This window comes from Bos indicus x Bos taurus, chromosome 10, assembly GCF_003369695.1.
Source record: "Bos indicus x Bos taurus breed Angus x Brahman F1 hybrid chromosome 10, Bos_hybrid_MaternalHap_v2.0, whole genome shotgun sequence".
NCBI classification, from domain to species: Eukaryota; Metazoa; Chordata; class Mammalia; order Artiodactyla; family Bovidae; genus Bos; species Bos indicus x Bos taurus.
This window is the reverse complement of record NC_040085.1, coordinates 59,234,206-59,250,333: the sequence shown is the minus strand read 5'-3', so window position 1 is coordinate 59,250,333 and position 16,128 is coordinate 59,234,206. Positions and strand designations below refer to the sequence as shown.

At 41.4% G+C, this 16,128-nt stretch overlaps 1 protein-coding gene, 1 non-coding gene and 1 pseudogene across 2 annotated transcripts; 1 reads left to right on the top strand and 2 right to left on the bottom strand.

Moving 5' to 3' along the window:
* Positions 1–8,158: 8,158 nt before the first annotated feature.
* Positions 8,159–8,231, top strand: TRNAS-GGA. Its single transcript has one exon. It is a non-coding gene; the product is annotated as a tRNA-Ser (tRNA).
* A 1,009-nt stretch (positions 8,232–9,240) lies between these two features.
* Positions 9,241–11,504, bottom strand: LOC113900392 (annotated as a pseudogene).
* A 2,760-nt stretch (positions 11,505–14,264) lies between these two features.
* Positions 14,265–15,135, bottom strand: LOC113899522 (small integral membrane protein 20-like). The gene is made up of 2 exons (XM_027552831.1): positions 14,979–15,135; positions 14,265–14,850 (listed from the first exon to the last, which is right to left on the bottom strand). Exons 1-2 carry the CDS (start codon positions 15,085–15,087, stop codon positions 14,756–14,758), a joined length of 204 nt encoding a protein of 67 aa, XP_027408632.1. The 5' UTR covers positions 15,088–15,135; the 3' UTR covers positions 14,265–14,755.
* Between the last annotated feature and the right edge of the window lie 993 nt (positions 15,136–16,128).

Here is a 16,128-nt window from a genome sequence, read left to right as displayed (position 1 = left end):
TGTGTTTCCCCTCTCTGGTGCCTTTCTTGTTTATCTTTGGTCTTATGTAGATTGAGCAAAAAATTCCAGCCAGTTTTCATAACCCCCAAAATAATGATGCCATTAAAGTGCTGCACTCAGTATGCCAGCAAATTTGGAAAACTCAGCAGAGGCCATAGGACGGGAAAAGGTCAGTTTTCATTCCAATCCCAAAGAAGGGCAATGCCAAAGAATGCTCAAACTACCGCACAATTGCACTCATCTCACACGCTAGTAAAGTAATGCTCAAAATCCTTCAAGCTGGGCTTCAGTAGTATGTGAACCAAGAACTTCCAGATGTACAAGCTGTGTTTAGAAAAGGCAGAGGAACCAGAGGTCAAATTGTCAACATGTTTTGGATCACAGAAAAAGAATTCCAGAAAAACATCTACTTCTGTTTCATTAACTATGCTAAAGCCTTTGATTTTATGGATAACAACAAACTGTGGAAAATGTTTAAAGAGTTAGGAATACCAGACCATCTTACCTGCCTCCTGAGAGGCTTGTATGCAGGTCAAGAAGCAACACTTAGAACCAGGCACGGAACAACAAACTGGTTCAAAATTGGGAAAGGAGTATGTCAAGGCTGTATATTGTCACTGTGCTTCTTTAACTTCTATGCAGAGAATATCATGTGAAATGCTGGGCTGGATGAGTCACAAGCTGGAATCAGGAATTCTGGGAGAAATACCAATAACCTCAGATATGCAGATGACACCACTCTAATGGCAGAAAGCAAAGAAAAACCAAAAGTCCTCTTGATGACAGTCAAAGAGAAGAGTGAAAAATCTGACTTAAAACTCAACATTCAAAAAGCAAAGATTATGGCATCCAGTCCCATCACTTCATGGCAAATAGATGGGGAAATAATGGAAACAGTGACAGACTTTATTTTCTTGGGCTCCAAAATCACTGCATATGGTGACTACAGTCATGAAATTAAAAGACACTTGCTCCTTGGAAGAAAAACTATGACAAACCTGGACAGCATATTAAAAAGTAGAGATATCACTTTGCCAACAAAGGTCCCTCTAATCAAAACTATGGTTCCAGTAGTCACGTATGGATGTGAGAGTTGGACTATAAAGAAAGCTGAGCGCTGAAGAATTTATGCTTTTGAACTGTGGTGTTGGAGAAGATTCTTGAGAGTCCCTTGAACAGCAAACAGATCAAATCAGTCAATCCTAAAGGAAATCAACCCTGATTATTCATTGGAAGAAATGAAGCTGAAGCTCCAATACTTTGGTCACCTAATGCAAAGAGCCAGCTCACTAGAAAAGACCCTGATGCTGGAAAGATTGAAGGCAGGAGGAGAAGGGATGAGAGAGGATGAGATGGTCGGATGGCATCACTGACTCAGTGAACATGAGTTTGAGCAAACTCCACAAGACCGTGAAAGACAGGGAAGCCTGGAGTGCTGTAGTCCATGGGGTTCCAAAGAGTCAAACACGACTTAGTGACTGAACAACAACCAATTGTTTCATCTACTTCATTTGTTTCTTTCTCTTTGCTCCTTCAGTTAGGCTCTGATGATCCCCAGGTGGGTTAGGTTCTCATTCCTAGGTTTCCCCAAGTGCAGCCTTATTAAGAAGAACAGAGTGCTCTCTCTGTTAGAGCATAAAGGGTTTTCTCACTGACATTTAATGTGAGGACCTGGTTGAGCTCCTCAGGGTAAATCCCACAATCTTCTGGGTGTCCCCCTCTCCATCATTAGGTCCCTCTGGAGTTTTTAACACAGGTTGTCTCCATTGAGCCTCTGGCAACTCATAAATTACAGTTAAGACTTTCCTACCCCAGGACTGGCTCCTGGGGTAATTTCCACTTGTGTGTCTCCACTCCAGATGTTTTGTTCTAGCATGTGGGATGCAGGAGTGGGACAGAGGTGGGTAGTTCCTGGTCCTGGGGCAGGTAGGCAATGAGGAAACCTGAGTAGGTTAGCCTCCGTAAAGTGGTTTCTCCTGAGGTCAGGTCTGGTGAAGATCTGGAGCATTCGGGAAAAAATGATACTCAAACATAAAACCGTCATGAAGAATTCCTTGGACCTTATAAGCAAAAGCAACATTCCTTAGTGTCAATAAAAAGTGCACATTAGGTTTTGACTTGATTTACTGATCATCAATCCTTGAACTGAGAAAATCCCTTGGAAAATGGAATGGCTACCCACTCCAGCATTTTTGCCTGGAGAATTCCATGGACAGCGGAGGCTGGTTGGCTACAGTCCATGTGGTTTCAAAGAGTCGGACATGATTGAAGTGACTGACACACTTTTGCTTCTTATCCAGTGTAATGCAGCAAGACGTCACCAGCGACATGTTTTCAATTACATTTATATGATAATAACTTTTACAGCTTTGAAAATGCAGTTTTGTTAGTCTGACTTCATCCTTTCCACACTCAGAAACCACACATTGTAAGCACGAGCTGGGAGGACATCTGTGCAAGTCATTCAGGGAAGCTTGAGAACATGACTGTGTCAGCAGGATGTGATGAACTCTGTGGCAGACAAGGGTGTGTGAGTAACTGGTTGTCTTGGAGATGAGATATTCAAGGAAACATAGGAAGACAGTGCAGACATTGTCTTGACCGACACCTTCCCAACAGGGCGATTCCAAATGACAGACTCGGAATAATAAGTAGCCTGTTCCTGGGAACCTCACGAACGTCCTCATCAGATGTTTGTTTACGTAACGAATCGTTGCCTGAGATACTGAACCACCCTGAATCCTTGACACACTGCTTTTGTGCTATATAGAAACTCACAAATGTTGTTTTACATGACAGTACAAGCCACCTAAAATATTTTAGCAGGTTCAAAGCCACTTCTGCTTTCACCTGACTCATTCTTTTTAGAGAGAGAGATCTGTTTTTAAGGTAGGGTTTAAATGGTGCCTCTGGAGAAGGAAATGGCAACCCACCAGTACTCTTGCCTGGAGAATCCCATGGATGGAGGAGCGTGGTAGGCTACAGTCCATGGGGTCACAAAGAGTTGGACACGACTGAGCGACTTCACTTTCTTCTTTCTTTTTTTAAATGGTGCATGAGACCAGAATCTCTTTAAAAAAAATTATTGGAGTTTACTTGCCTTACAGGGTGTTCTGTTCATTTCTACTGTACAGCAAAGTCAATCAGCTACATGTGTAACTATATCTCCTCTTTTTGGATTTCCTTCTCATTTAGGTCACCAAAGGGGAAGGAGGAGTGGGATGATTTGGGAGATTAGGATTTACATATATACACTATTGATACTGTGAATAAAATAGATAATTAATGAGAACCTACTGTACAGCACAGAATCTTTAAAAAAATTTTTTAATTTGTTTATGGCTGTGCTGGGTCTTCATTGCTGTGTGGGCTTTGTTTTAGTTGTGGTGCATGGTGGCTTCTCTTGCTGAGACTCCCAGGCTCTAGAGCACAGGCTCGATAGTTACAGCACAGGCTTAGTTGCTCTGCGGTAGGTGGGGTCTTCCCAGACCAGGGATCAGACTCATGTCTCCTGCATCAGCAGGTGGATTCTTTAGTACTGAGCCACCAGAGAAGCACCCAGAATCTTTTTAGAATACTCTTCTCTCAGCCATTAACACAGTCTGACAATCAGATTGATACACTTTTTAAATAAATTTAAGTTTCCTTTTCTTTGAGTAGGGGAAGTTAATACCGTTTCAAATATTTTCTAAAGTTAGGTTTTAAATTTCACATTCGTGTATCCTAGGAGGTAGGCAGGACTTTCTAATATATGACAGTAAGGGTCAATAACACTTAAATTCATGTTTAATCATAACATGCTTACATTGTAGAAATGTGCATAAATTATTAATTACAGCTCATTAAATTTTTACAAATGGCAGCCCACACCAGTATTCTTGCCTGGAGAATCCCATGGACAGATGAGCCTGGTGGGCTACAGTCCACGGGGTTGCAAAGAGTCAAACACAATTGAGCAACTAACACTTTCACTTTCAACTTTTCTCAAGCAAAAAAAATCTAGGTATCTTCAGTTCGTACTCTCGTAAATTAAGACCGTCTTGTTAAGATCTGTTGGGCCTGTAGCTTGGTCTTCATGGTCTGAATTTCTGCGGCTTCTTCTCAAAATATCTCCAGCTGTCACCAGAGCTACTACTGGTCTCTACTCAAAACTTGCCCCCTCCACTTTTAGCAGGAGTGAGTATACATCTTTAAGTTAAAAGATGTCCAGAGATCTCAAGCCAGGCCCCTCAAGGAGTTTATAGTCAGTTTTTCAGGGGCCGTAAAGCTAATCCCAGCACACTGACCAAGATAACTCATCCAGGAGATAACTTCTCCAGAAGACCCAGCAGGCGAGCTCCCAAAGTCAGAGGCAGGTTGTCCTCTTTCAGTCTGCTCTCCTGTGTTCTCTCCTTGCATCCTTGCTTTCCTCTTCATTCACTTAACAATCTAGATTATTAACAGATACTCAAACCTCCTATCTACAATGTGTTCATGTTTCCCATCTTTAATTTTTCTTTTGATGCTTTGAGTCACTCCTTTGGGTGTCTTTTGATTAAGATGCACGTTCAGTATAATTATTGTTTTTACTTGTGCTCCTTTGAATAACAACCAGTTCCTCTGATGCTAGTTCATTGCAATAAGAAAGGTGATTTTCTGTGTAATTGGAATCAAGCAATAAGTGCTTGTAAATGACAAAACACTGGGTCAAGTGGCCAGAAAAATCAAACTCCCATCAAACCTAGACATGAAGATGTCTGCCTGAACAATAACAACACTTAGCAACTTTGTAGTCCATGTTTCACAGAAATAGAGCTTGGGCACCCTTCGCTTCTGCTGAACACAGGACTACAAACCCCAGAAACATGTCTTTCCATGTCACTTTGCTCAAAAGTGATATCACCAAAATCTGAAATACTGAGAAATGGACTTTGTCCCTTCAAATGATCCAACAAGTGATCTTTGAGCAAAAAGAAATAGCAAATCTGACAGTAATAGATTCTGGAAAATTGCCAGCAGAGCCTTATCATATATCCAGAACTCACCAAAAAGCAGTGAAGATGGAAATCGCTTCTGTTTGCAGACAATGGTGGTGTAATCTCCACCCTGGGCTGATATGGATGTCAAGGGAGAGGGGCTGAGAGTTTAAACCCATGTGGTTTTGGGTTTCCCCATGATTAGAAACTATTCATCCCCAAGATACATTCCTGTCACTATGTAAAGGCTGAGAAAAATGAAAGACAGGGTAAGTCTGGCTCTGGGAAATACTTAGCCCTGAATATCAACTGTAAATCAGTAAAAACACCTGAATTATCAAGACTGTTGAGCAAACTCGGCTCAGAACTTGGTCTCGTATGCACATGAGTATGAAGCTATTGCGTCTCACATGCTGCCAGGTCCCAGGGAGTCCCGATCTCACAACACTCGTCTGAGAATCTGTCACTTAGTCAGACCCTTCACTTTCACTTTTCACTTTCATGCATTGGAGAAGGAAATGGCAACCCACTCCAGTGTTCTTGCCTGGAGAATCCCAGGGATGGGGGAGCCTGGTGGGCTGCCGTCTATGGGGTCGCACAGAGTCGGACACGACTGAAGAGACTTAGCAGCAGCAGCAGCAGCAGCAGTCAGACCCTACAAAACCACCACTCCACTCTTTCTCTCCACTCTCTGTCTGGGCTTTTAAGATTCTGCCAGGGTGTTTTCCTTTCTTATTTCAGAAAATCCAGCAAAGTAAGCCTTGCCTGCTCAGTGGGTTTTTTTTGGACACTGTTTTGCTAAAGCCTAAAGTTGACAAAAGCTATAAACACAAAAATCAATAGTTTATCTATAGGATAGCAAGGCATGCCTAGAAATAGAATTGGGAAACAATCTTTCCATGATATGTAGAGCAATAATAAAATGCTTATAAACAATGTCCACAAGAAAGGCACAGGATCTGTATAAACAAAGCAATCGAGTCATTCTGAATGAAGTAATGGAAAATGACAACAAAGTGGAAAAGTGCGAGAAGAATAAAAGTACCAATTTCTCTCAAATTATCATAGAATTCATACAGTCTTAAAGGACCACAAAACTTTACATTTTACCATGTTAAACAATTAGCACTGTTCTCAGATTGGTAGCTTTAGATGAAATATGAGTGGAGTGTTACATCTTTATTTTGGCAGGTAAACGGTATTAAACTATATAAGCATTAGTCTTAACTTTGTAAAAATAAATAAGATTTAATTACATCTTCAAAAGCATTTATAATCAGCTTAAGTCATTCTGATTTCTTTATATTTTTCGTTCTAATTTATCTTTTAATTTTAAAGATAATGTTGAAGTAATATAATTTTTATTGAACAAATCTAGGTGATCTATTGAAGGGAAAGTAATGTTTAGATGGGAAAAAAATTTAGTCATATTTTGTAAACTTTTATTACCTTCATTTTAGCAAAAATCACTGTTTTAAATTATTTATATAAATATCCCTTCCCCCCCAAAAAATAAATAAATAAATAAATAAATATCCCTTCCCTTCAACAGAACATGAAGGCTGTGCAGTGATAGTCAGTGGTCTTGGATATTCTGTCAAATTTCAGTCACATAGCACTCATAATTTCACACATTTTAAAGTCTTGTCTTGAAGATTCACATATTATTTGATAGTTCATTGGCATTTGTAATTTTATCTTTAAAAGTGTAAACACATCACACACTCACCTCACTTGTACTGTTGCTCACAACCATTAGGGGAGGCTGCAGGAGGGTTCCTGAATTCATCTGAGAAGCTGGCAGCAGGGTGAGGAAGTGCAGGCGTCCCGAGGAGGTGGAGTGGGAATGGGGCACATGTGGACCCTGGAAGAGCTCTAGGTCTAGAGAAGCTACAGAGGGACTTTGACCAGAGTTTCTGGACCACAGCACTTATTTTATTTTTACTGTGGTAACTTTATGCTTTTATTTGTACATTTTACTACTGTAATACAGACAGACAAGATGGAAGACCAGTATTGGACTGGGGTAAATTCAGCAATGTCATATCACTTAAGATCTATCTGGTCTTTGGTGAGGATTATTCTCAACATCATGCTCTATGAAGCTATAGCATCCATTATTGTAAACCTGTTTTACAATATGAAAATACAGTATCATGGGTCTGAAATGTTTCTGAAACAACCTCATAAGAAATAGGAACTTTTATTTAGTTTTTAAATATTTATTTTTCTGCACGTGGTCTTGTTTGTGACATGTGGGATCTAGTACCCTGACCAGGGATTGAACCCAGGCCCCTTGCATTGGGAGAAGAAATAGTTTTTTCCCTGATTTTTATTTAGTTGTTAGCTCTGAATATGGCAACTAAGGCTCTACATAGGAAGAGTAGGTCTGGATATGATGAAGAATTTAAGAATAGAAGACTTAGGGGTTTTGTTGTGATAAGTAAAGCAAAACAGGGAAAAGGGCAAGTAACACTGCTTTAAATGTGAGACAAGTGGAAGTTCAAAAACAAGAAACGTGGTGGAAAAGGCCACTCCAGTAAGTTTTGAGGGAATATTGTGTGATGGGCCAGGCAGGTTCCCATCCCATGAACTGTACATTCTAGTGGGCAGATGGGACACCCCATTTTCTGAACCCCAAGCGTGCCCTTGACATGTTTTTACTAGCAAGTATGGTTGGACCTATTTAAGTTGTTGTGTGAAGCAGCAGAATCCAGTGAGTCAAAAATGCACAAGTTCTGACACTCTGCAGGTTATGAGGAAGGCCTTACAAACAGATTTTAGTGAACAGATTTCACTCCTTGTGTTGTTTTCATTAAATACTAACATTTCTGTGATGAGGTAGAACCAAACAGGGTCAAAATCACGCATGGATCATTGGAGTTAAGACTTTAAAAAAAATGTTTATTTATGTGTTTATTTATGGCTGTGCTGGGTCTTTGTTGCTGCGTGGGCTTTTCTCTAGTGGCAGCAAATGGGGGCTACTCTCTCATTGCAGTGCCTGGGCTTCTCATTGCAGTGGCTTCTCTTGCGGCGTGCAGGTTTCCGTACTTGTGGCACGTGGGCTCAGAAGTTGCGACTCTCGCGGTCTATGGTGTGTGTGCTTAGTAGTGGCCTACAGGTTTAGCTGGCCCACAGCATGTGGGATCTTCCTGGACCAGGGATGGACCCCTTGTCTCCTAAATTGGCAGGTGGACTGGGCTTCCCTGGTGGCTCAGAGGTTAAAGCGTCTGCCTGGAATGCAGGAGAGCCAGGTTCGATCCCTGGGCCAGGAAGATCCCCTGGAGAAGGAAATGGCAACCCACTCCAGTACTCTTGCCTGGAGAATCCCATGGAGGGAGGAGCCTGGTAGGCTACAGTCCACGGGGTCGCAAAGAGTTGGACACGACTGAGCGACTTCACTTCACTTCTTTACCCCTGAGCCACCAGGGAAGACTTGGAGTCAGTCTTTTAATAAGTAAGCCTCAAAAAGAAATAACAGAGCCTCAAGGATGATGATGGTCATCTTACTTGCATTCATCTTCCTAATAACCACACATCAGTATGTACTTTAAATGCATTATCCAATTTGTTATGTAATTGTACCAAAGATATGTTGGATATTGATGTTTAATGTCCCATTTTCAAGTAAAGTATACTCACCACCATCTATTAATATTATGTATGCTTCCAGGAGCTCAGTTTCTCTGGCTTAATCCTGTTATGGAAGGCTTGCAAGACACACAGCTCAGCAGGTTATAGCTGAAGGCTTTTCTTTTAATGTATTATTTTATCACTTACACTTATTTTTGTGTTATATCTACTGGTGTTGTTTCTAACTAAAATTAGTCCATTTCTACGTAAGTACATCTCATGACGTCAACATATTATTTGTGATTTTTTTTCCGTTAAATTCTATAAGCATATCCTTTTGAGGCAATTATAGAACTCTGCTCTCAAAATGACACATTTAAATTGTTTAAATAGATACCCACACAAATTCTCATTTATACCAAGGAGCTGGTCATTTCTGAAGTCATGGAAAAATAAACAAAGAACAGCTGGTTGAGCCGTCCTATAAAAATGTTGACTTTTAAAATTTTCTCATATTTTCCTTTAAGTTCTCCATGTTTCCCATCCATGATAAACCAATATTATATAACAGAAAATTTCAAATTAGGCTTAAATTCCAAAATCAAGTTTCAGTTCAAATCCTTTCTCCAAGAGAACTAGTTTTCCCAACTTCTTCTCTTTTTCTCAAATCTAATCAAAACATTTGAGATAATTAAAATTCAAAACCTCAGGGTCTCATCAAGGTTACTTTTATGTGTCTGTTTCAATAGGGAACCACAATTCTACCTCTGTGTTTCTAGTGGAAGGACTTGCCACCAAAGGGCTATGCCACAGACCCCTTGACTAGGAGTACACAGCTTAAAATCTGGTGTTTATTAAATGTGCACAATATTGGGATGTAATTGGCATTTTAAAAAATTCAGTAATGCCCATTACAAATATCTGGACAGACTCAAAAATAACTGGTTAACCTTAAAATAAAGAGAACCACCATTTCATAACACACTTATACCTTGCTAAGAATGAAACAGTGTGACCTAGGAGAGTCTAGAAATTCTTGGATTAATTATAACATGGTGATAGGTTTCTCAAGGTACTTTCTAAACTCAGCAAGCCACTGGGCTCCATCTACTCCATCCACAACCTGATGATCATAACTAAGTGTAACAGACAGCATGCTAGCCACATCAAATCCTTTTTCATTATCTGCTGGAACCAGTCTATCCTCTGAAGCACCAATTGCCAAAATACATGCTTGGGTGGGTTAACAATAGCAGAGAAGTTTTTAATCCAGAGATTAAAAACTCTGAGGTTGTAAAAGTGCCACTCTGGAACTTACGTGACTATAGTTTACCCTCTCACGCTTTGGTTTATAAAGAAATAACATCATTGGCAACGGTTTCCAGTCCTTTTATATGTGCATTAAATACAATAAGTGTGATGAGTCCTCCAGGAGTACTGACTGCAACACTGATATCAACAACATGATTCTGTCTTACAACTGTGTCCAACCACGAAGAATTTCCTTCAGGAACTTTTAAACATGCCAAAGCTGAAGCTTTTATAATGAAGTCATTGACGGAAATGTTGCTTTTTCCTTGTAGCATCTTCTTTTTTGTTGTCGTACCAACAAAATTTCTCCCATATTTACATCAATAGAAAGGTAATAATGAGGTATTGTTTGCTTAGATTGCATTAACTTCTGTGCAATGACTTGGCAAATGTTGGTGACTGGGATATCTGTGAAGACACCTGTAGGAACTGGAGCCACTCCTCGACTTAGGGGAGGCACAGCGGCTGCTAGAGTGAGAGCAGTTTTCATAGGCACAAAGGAGTTGATCTCCTTCTTAATGATTCTGCCATCTGGTCCTGTCCTTTTTACTTGGGTAAGGTCAATCCCTTTCTCTGCTGCTAACTTCTTTGCAAGCGGGCTAAGGAGCACTCTTCCCTTTGGTCCAGCTGGAGCAGCTGGCCAGTGGCCTGAAGATGGATGGGCTAGCTGGTGTGCTGGTGGTGTTAAATCAGTTACTTCAGTTGGCCGATAGTCAGCAAACGCTGGTATACCTGCCTCTTTTTCTACAATCATACAGAGTGGGGTTCCTACAGGGACATCTCGTGTGCCTTCAGGGATCATGATTTTTGCCTTCTTCCTGCACTTTGAAACCTATAGAGGCCTTGTCAGTCTCTATCTCTGCCAATAAATCTCCTTCGTTTGGCTCCTCACCCACTTTTTTCCCCCCATCTCTGAACTGTGCCCATGGTCACGATGGGAGACAGGGCAGGAAGAACCACCTGCATGTGAGTAGGAGATGAGCTACCAGGAGCCTGAGCAGAAGGTGCAGGTGATGGAGCAGCGGCGGCAGGGGTTAATGCCGGGGCTCCTTGTGGGGCAGGTGCTGCCAAAGAATCAAGTGTGTAATTTTTAAAGGTTTCCATATCTTCAGGCTTTTCAACTGTGATACAGATGATTGCTCCAACTGGAACATCTCTGGTACCTTCAGCAACACGGATCTTTGCCATATAACACTCCTCCACGCTCTCAAATCCAACAGTAGCTTCATCAGTTTCAACCTCTGCAATTAGTTCACCCTCATTGATTTTTTTCTCCTTCCTTCTTTTCCCAGCGGGCTATGGTGCCTGCCTGCATTGAAGGGAAAACTGAAGGCAATGGAATCTTCTGATGCGTGGGTAGGCTATGCCAGCTGCGGCTAGGCGATCCCCAGAGCTGCAGCAAGACGCGATTCCACGGTGTGGCCCAAGAGATGGGGCTCCAGCCGCACAATGCGGGGACCCTGCCATACCCTGTGGTCTTGCTGCTGTGACGAGCCAGCCTGCGGGGTCACGCACGGAGCTCCCGGCTCCTCCTGCAAGGCCGTCCACTGAGCCCCGAATCCTGCCCTTGGTGCATTTTGAGCCCGTCGCGCACAGACGCGCCACATAGTGCCACAGACCCAACATCCGAAAAGCAACGCCGTCTCCGGAGTGACTTCTCCAAGAACAGCGCGGCGTTGCCGTCAGCCGCACCGCGCAGCCGCAAGTTGTCGTAAAACGGTCTGCAAAGATTCGCTACACCGGCTCCGCGGACCAGAAAAGTGGTTAACGTACGGTCTTTCTCCGTGAAATGGGGACTAAGGATGACCCAGAGCGGGTCAGGGAGGCTGCTATAGAGCCACGCGGAGCAGGGGCGTTCCAGCAGGCCGAATCTGGGAGAATTAGGCTGAGAGAGGAGTGGAAGGTGGTGGGCTCTGTGGTGAAGGCTTCTCTGGGGAGGACAGGACCTGAGCGCTGTCTGTGATTCTTAATTGTAACTTAAATTATGGATGATACTTTGGCGTGAATTAATTTTTTTAAATTTTGTGATCCCATTTTAATTTTTTTTTTATGCAAAGACTTCCTCTCCTGATCCTCACTTTCTCCTTCCCTAGCTGTGATTTTTATGTTTCTTACAACTTGATTTGTTAAAAAATCACATCATCCAGGTGGCATGTAAAATACTTTCTGTTGTTTTTAGATAAGAAAAAACAAATGAATTCCCTGGTGGTCCAGTGGTTAGGGCCGCATGCTTTCACTGCAGGGGGCTCGGGTTTGACCTGGGTCAGGGAACTAAGATCCCACCTGCCGCTGGACAACTATGCCCCCTACCACAGCTCTAGAAGAGCCTTGTCCTGCAAGGAAGACCCAGCACAGGAAAAATATATTAAAATGTTCCTTCCGTCCTGCACCCCACAGCATCCCACCTCTCTAGGCTGATTCATAGGTATACTCATGGCTGATTCACATTGTTGTGGGGCAGAAACCAACACAACACTGTAAAGCAATTATCCTTCAAGCAAAAATAGTTTTTAAAAAGTAGTATCAGGTCCCCCCCTCAAAAAAAAATCTGTGGAATATGTAATGAAGTCAAAATTCAATTATTTGAAAAAAATTATATAAATTTAAAATGAAAAAAAAATTTTAAGTCACGAACTTTGCTTTATCTTCCTGGCTTATGCATTAATCCTTTCCCTTCCCAGTGGTTGGAGGTGGAAATCTCATGAACTAGAAGAGAATATATTCGAGAAAGGAAAGTATTTGAGAAGAATTGCAGCAAATTTGCAAATATTTATTGGCTTGTGCAGATTCAATAGCTAAATCACTTTATGAATTTTTCCTTTTTCTTTCATGAAAACTTTCTAAATAACTCAAGATGCTGTCATTGGTAGCTCACATGGAGCCTGACTATTTTTAAACATTGGATCAGAATACAGAAAGGCAAGTAAATACATATGCAAGTATTTGTGTATTCATTAAAACTTTTAAAATTTCAGATTCAATAGCAAATGAATACATTAGCTCTTTTGCTCTAGGGAGTATATTTCTATTTTCAATATTGGTGGTGGTTGCTTCGTCGATAAGTCGTGTTCAACTCTTATGACCCTATGAACTATAGACCACCAGGCTCCTCTGTCCATGGGATTCTTCAGGCAAGAATACTGGCATGGGTTGCCATGCCCTCCTCCAGCGGATCTTCCCGACCCAGGGATTGAACCTGCATCCCTTACATTGGCAGGCAGATTCTTTACCACTGAGCCACCAGGGAAGTCCATTTTCAATAATAAATTGCTACAATTACTGTGCATTTTTGAGCTGAACAAGGTAACACAGAATCAAATTTTGTTGTTTTTCTATTAATGAAACAATCGGTAATGTGATGAACTAAGGGTAAAGCCAGCTTTGAAACTGTGTATCAGAGAAGAAATATTTAATTAAATTAATTTTTAACACAAGGAGTCCCTGCAGTGGTGATCTGATATTGATTAAACTTGTATTAAAACTACAAAGTTTTTGCACAAACTGTTTCAGAAGAGAGAAAAAGTTGTAACCGTGCATCTAGGTATATCTTCCCTTCCTGAAGTTGCAGTGCCTTTCAGAAATGCATGTCTTTACCCTTGTCCAGAATCGATTTTCACAAGTGCACAGTTTCAGTCATTAATCAGTATGGAATTATGGGAAATAAATCCTTTCTTTACTGCAGTGCATCTTTAGTACATCCAAACATCAACCTTTCACCTCATTGTCATCTACCTTTGGATCCACATACATTTCTGGTATTTTTTGAGACCAGAAAAGCCTAAGAAAAAAAAAGCCCAGCAAATAAGTAATTATGTTGTTTTCTCCATGTATACTTGTGAATTTCTCATTTTTCCCATGACCTGAGTTTAGTTTTCCCTTAGTGACTTTTTCTTCACATCTTTAATATGTGCTGAGTTTTATCACAGAAAATGCTGCTTTTCAATGAACTCCAATCTACTCTTTGAAAACTCGCAGAAATGTTTGGCCTTGTGTGAACAAAAGAACAGAAACCACCTAGAACAAATCTGAAACTGTAATACCTGAATACTGTTCTCCAAAAAGAAATAAACAAGTGTTTTAGAATAAGAAAATGGTAATATAGTAAAAATAAGATTGGGAGTCACAGAAGAATCAAGCAATAAAATTAGAAGACATTCTTTAGCTCCGGAAAGCAAACATAAGTTGTGGATAATCCAATGTCCATGCTCAAACAAATTTGTTAGTGTACTTTCAGCGTGAAATACAGATTGCTTTGTTTAAAGACGCTTCTTTTTTTTTTTTTTTTTGAAGTAAGAGAAATCATTTTAATATATATATTTTCATTTCAGTCAATTCAACAATGATTTCTAACAGGCATGCAGACCCATTTAGTTTGCTTCAAATTTGTTTATTTCTCCACATGCAGCAACTTTCCTAATGAGATAGTTGAGTTGAACTATTTATTCTTAAAGAGTACAATGTACCTTGTCCTCAAAGAGTTTTATCAACTTTAACATTTTCAAAGAGCCCTATGAGGCTGCTCAATATGGTAGTTTCCCCCTGAAATTTCCTATTTGGAGGATGGCAAAATAGTCTAGAATCTTCCCCAGTCTACTAGTTGTTTGTATTCATATCACAGCTTGGCTGGCTAAGAGGTAGAGACTGAATAATATGTAGATAGCCTTCAAGTCCAGCTGAGTGAGACAACTTCATTTTTAGAAAGGAAACCAAATCATGAAAACCCTCCTAATAGTATGATTTGTTCCAGGGTCCTTTTAAGAAGGGACGTACTCCTCATGCATAGGACTTTTTATGGCCTTCTAGAGTTTTCTGCTCCAGCCAGTGTTCTCTAGCCAGATGACTTATTGAACCTGCTGCAGAACTGAAAGCATGAAATCTCTTGTCTACTTTCATAATTAGAGGTGGTGTTAGTCTTCTCATTTCCGGCCAAATGGATCCGACCACACTTTCAACCCTGGTGGCTGCACGTCTTCTTGAACAACACCAGCTCGATTTATGGCTTGTTCCTTCTCTCTGTCCATGGCCCCACGTGGGGATGATGAGGGAAAGCGGGGGAGTTACTAGGGCCAGTCGGCCGCGTGGGGTCAGAGATCACTGTCACCGGGGCTGGGACGCCGCGTGGGGTCAGAGGTCACTCACTGTACTCCTCCAGCCGCATTAAGGGCCGGAAGTAGATGGGGTAGAAGGTGGCGCCGATCAGGGAGATGAAGCCGCGGAAAATGAGAGCAGTGCGCAGGTTCCGGGACATGGCTCCAGCCGGGGCTACCCGGGTTCTCCGAGTGCCCGGGACTCTCCAAACCCGGCTCCCCTAAAGACGCTTCTTTTTATTTAGACAGACATGTTGATGCTGAATCAACACGTGTTGATGCTGAATCAAGTGGAAGATACCTAAAAGTCACATTATGTGGGCACTATAGTGATATCATCTCCATAGTTTGAATAATTCTCGGTTTGTATATTTACATAAAAAGTTTCACTGGAAATCCAGAAGCACAACTACATTTGTCCAAAAGGTCAGTGGTGTTGACAGGTAAGAAGCAAAGTCAAGTGAATCATCTGGAGAGCAGAGCAGAAACTGTTTTAAAATAAACACCTGTTTAAACTGTTTGACTATGGCATTTGGTTTGCATCAGTTCAGTCGCTCAATTGTGTCTGACTCTTTGCAACCCCATGGACTGCAGCACACCAGGCTTCCCTGTCCTTCACTATCTCCCAGACTTGCTCAAACTCATGTCCATTGAGTCAATGATGCCATCCAACCATCTCGTCCTCCGTCGTCCCCTTCTCCTCCCGCCTTCAGTCTTTCCCAGCATCAGGGTCTTTTCCAATGAGTCAGTTCGTCACATCAGGTGGCCTTCAGCATCAGCTTCAGCTTCAGCATCAGTCCTTTCACTGAATCTTCAGGACTGATTTCCTTTAGGATTGACTGGTTTGATCTCCTTGCAGTCCAAGGGACTCTCAAGAGTCTTCTCCAGTACCACAGTTCAAAAGCGTCAGTTCTTCAGTGCTCAGTTTTCTTTATGGTCGAACATCCATACATGACTACTGGAGAAACCATAGCTTTGACTAGAAGAGCCTTTGTTGGCAAAGTGACGTCTCTTCTTTTTAATATGCTGTCTAGATTTGTCATAGCTTTTCTTCCAAGGAGCAAGTGTCTTTTAATTTCATGGCTATAATCACCACCTGCAGTGATTTTTGGAGCCCAAGAAAATAAAATTTGTCACTGTTTCCATTCTTTCCCCATCTATTTGCCATGAGGTGATGAGTCCAGATGCCATGATCTTCATTT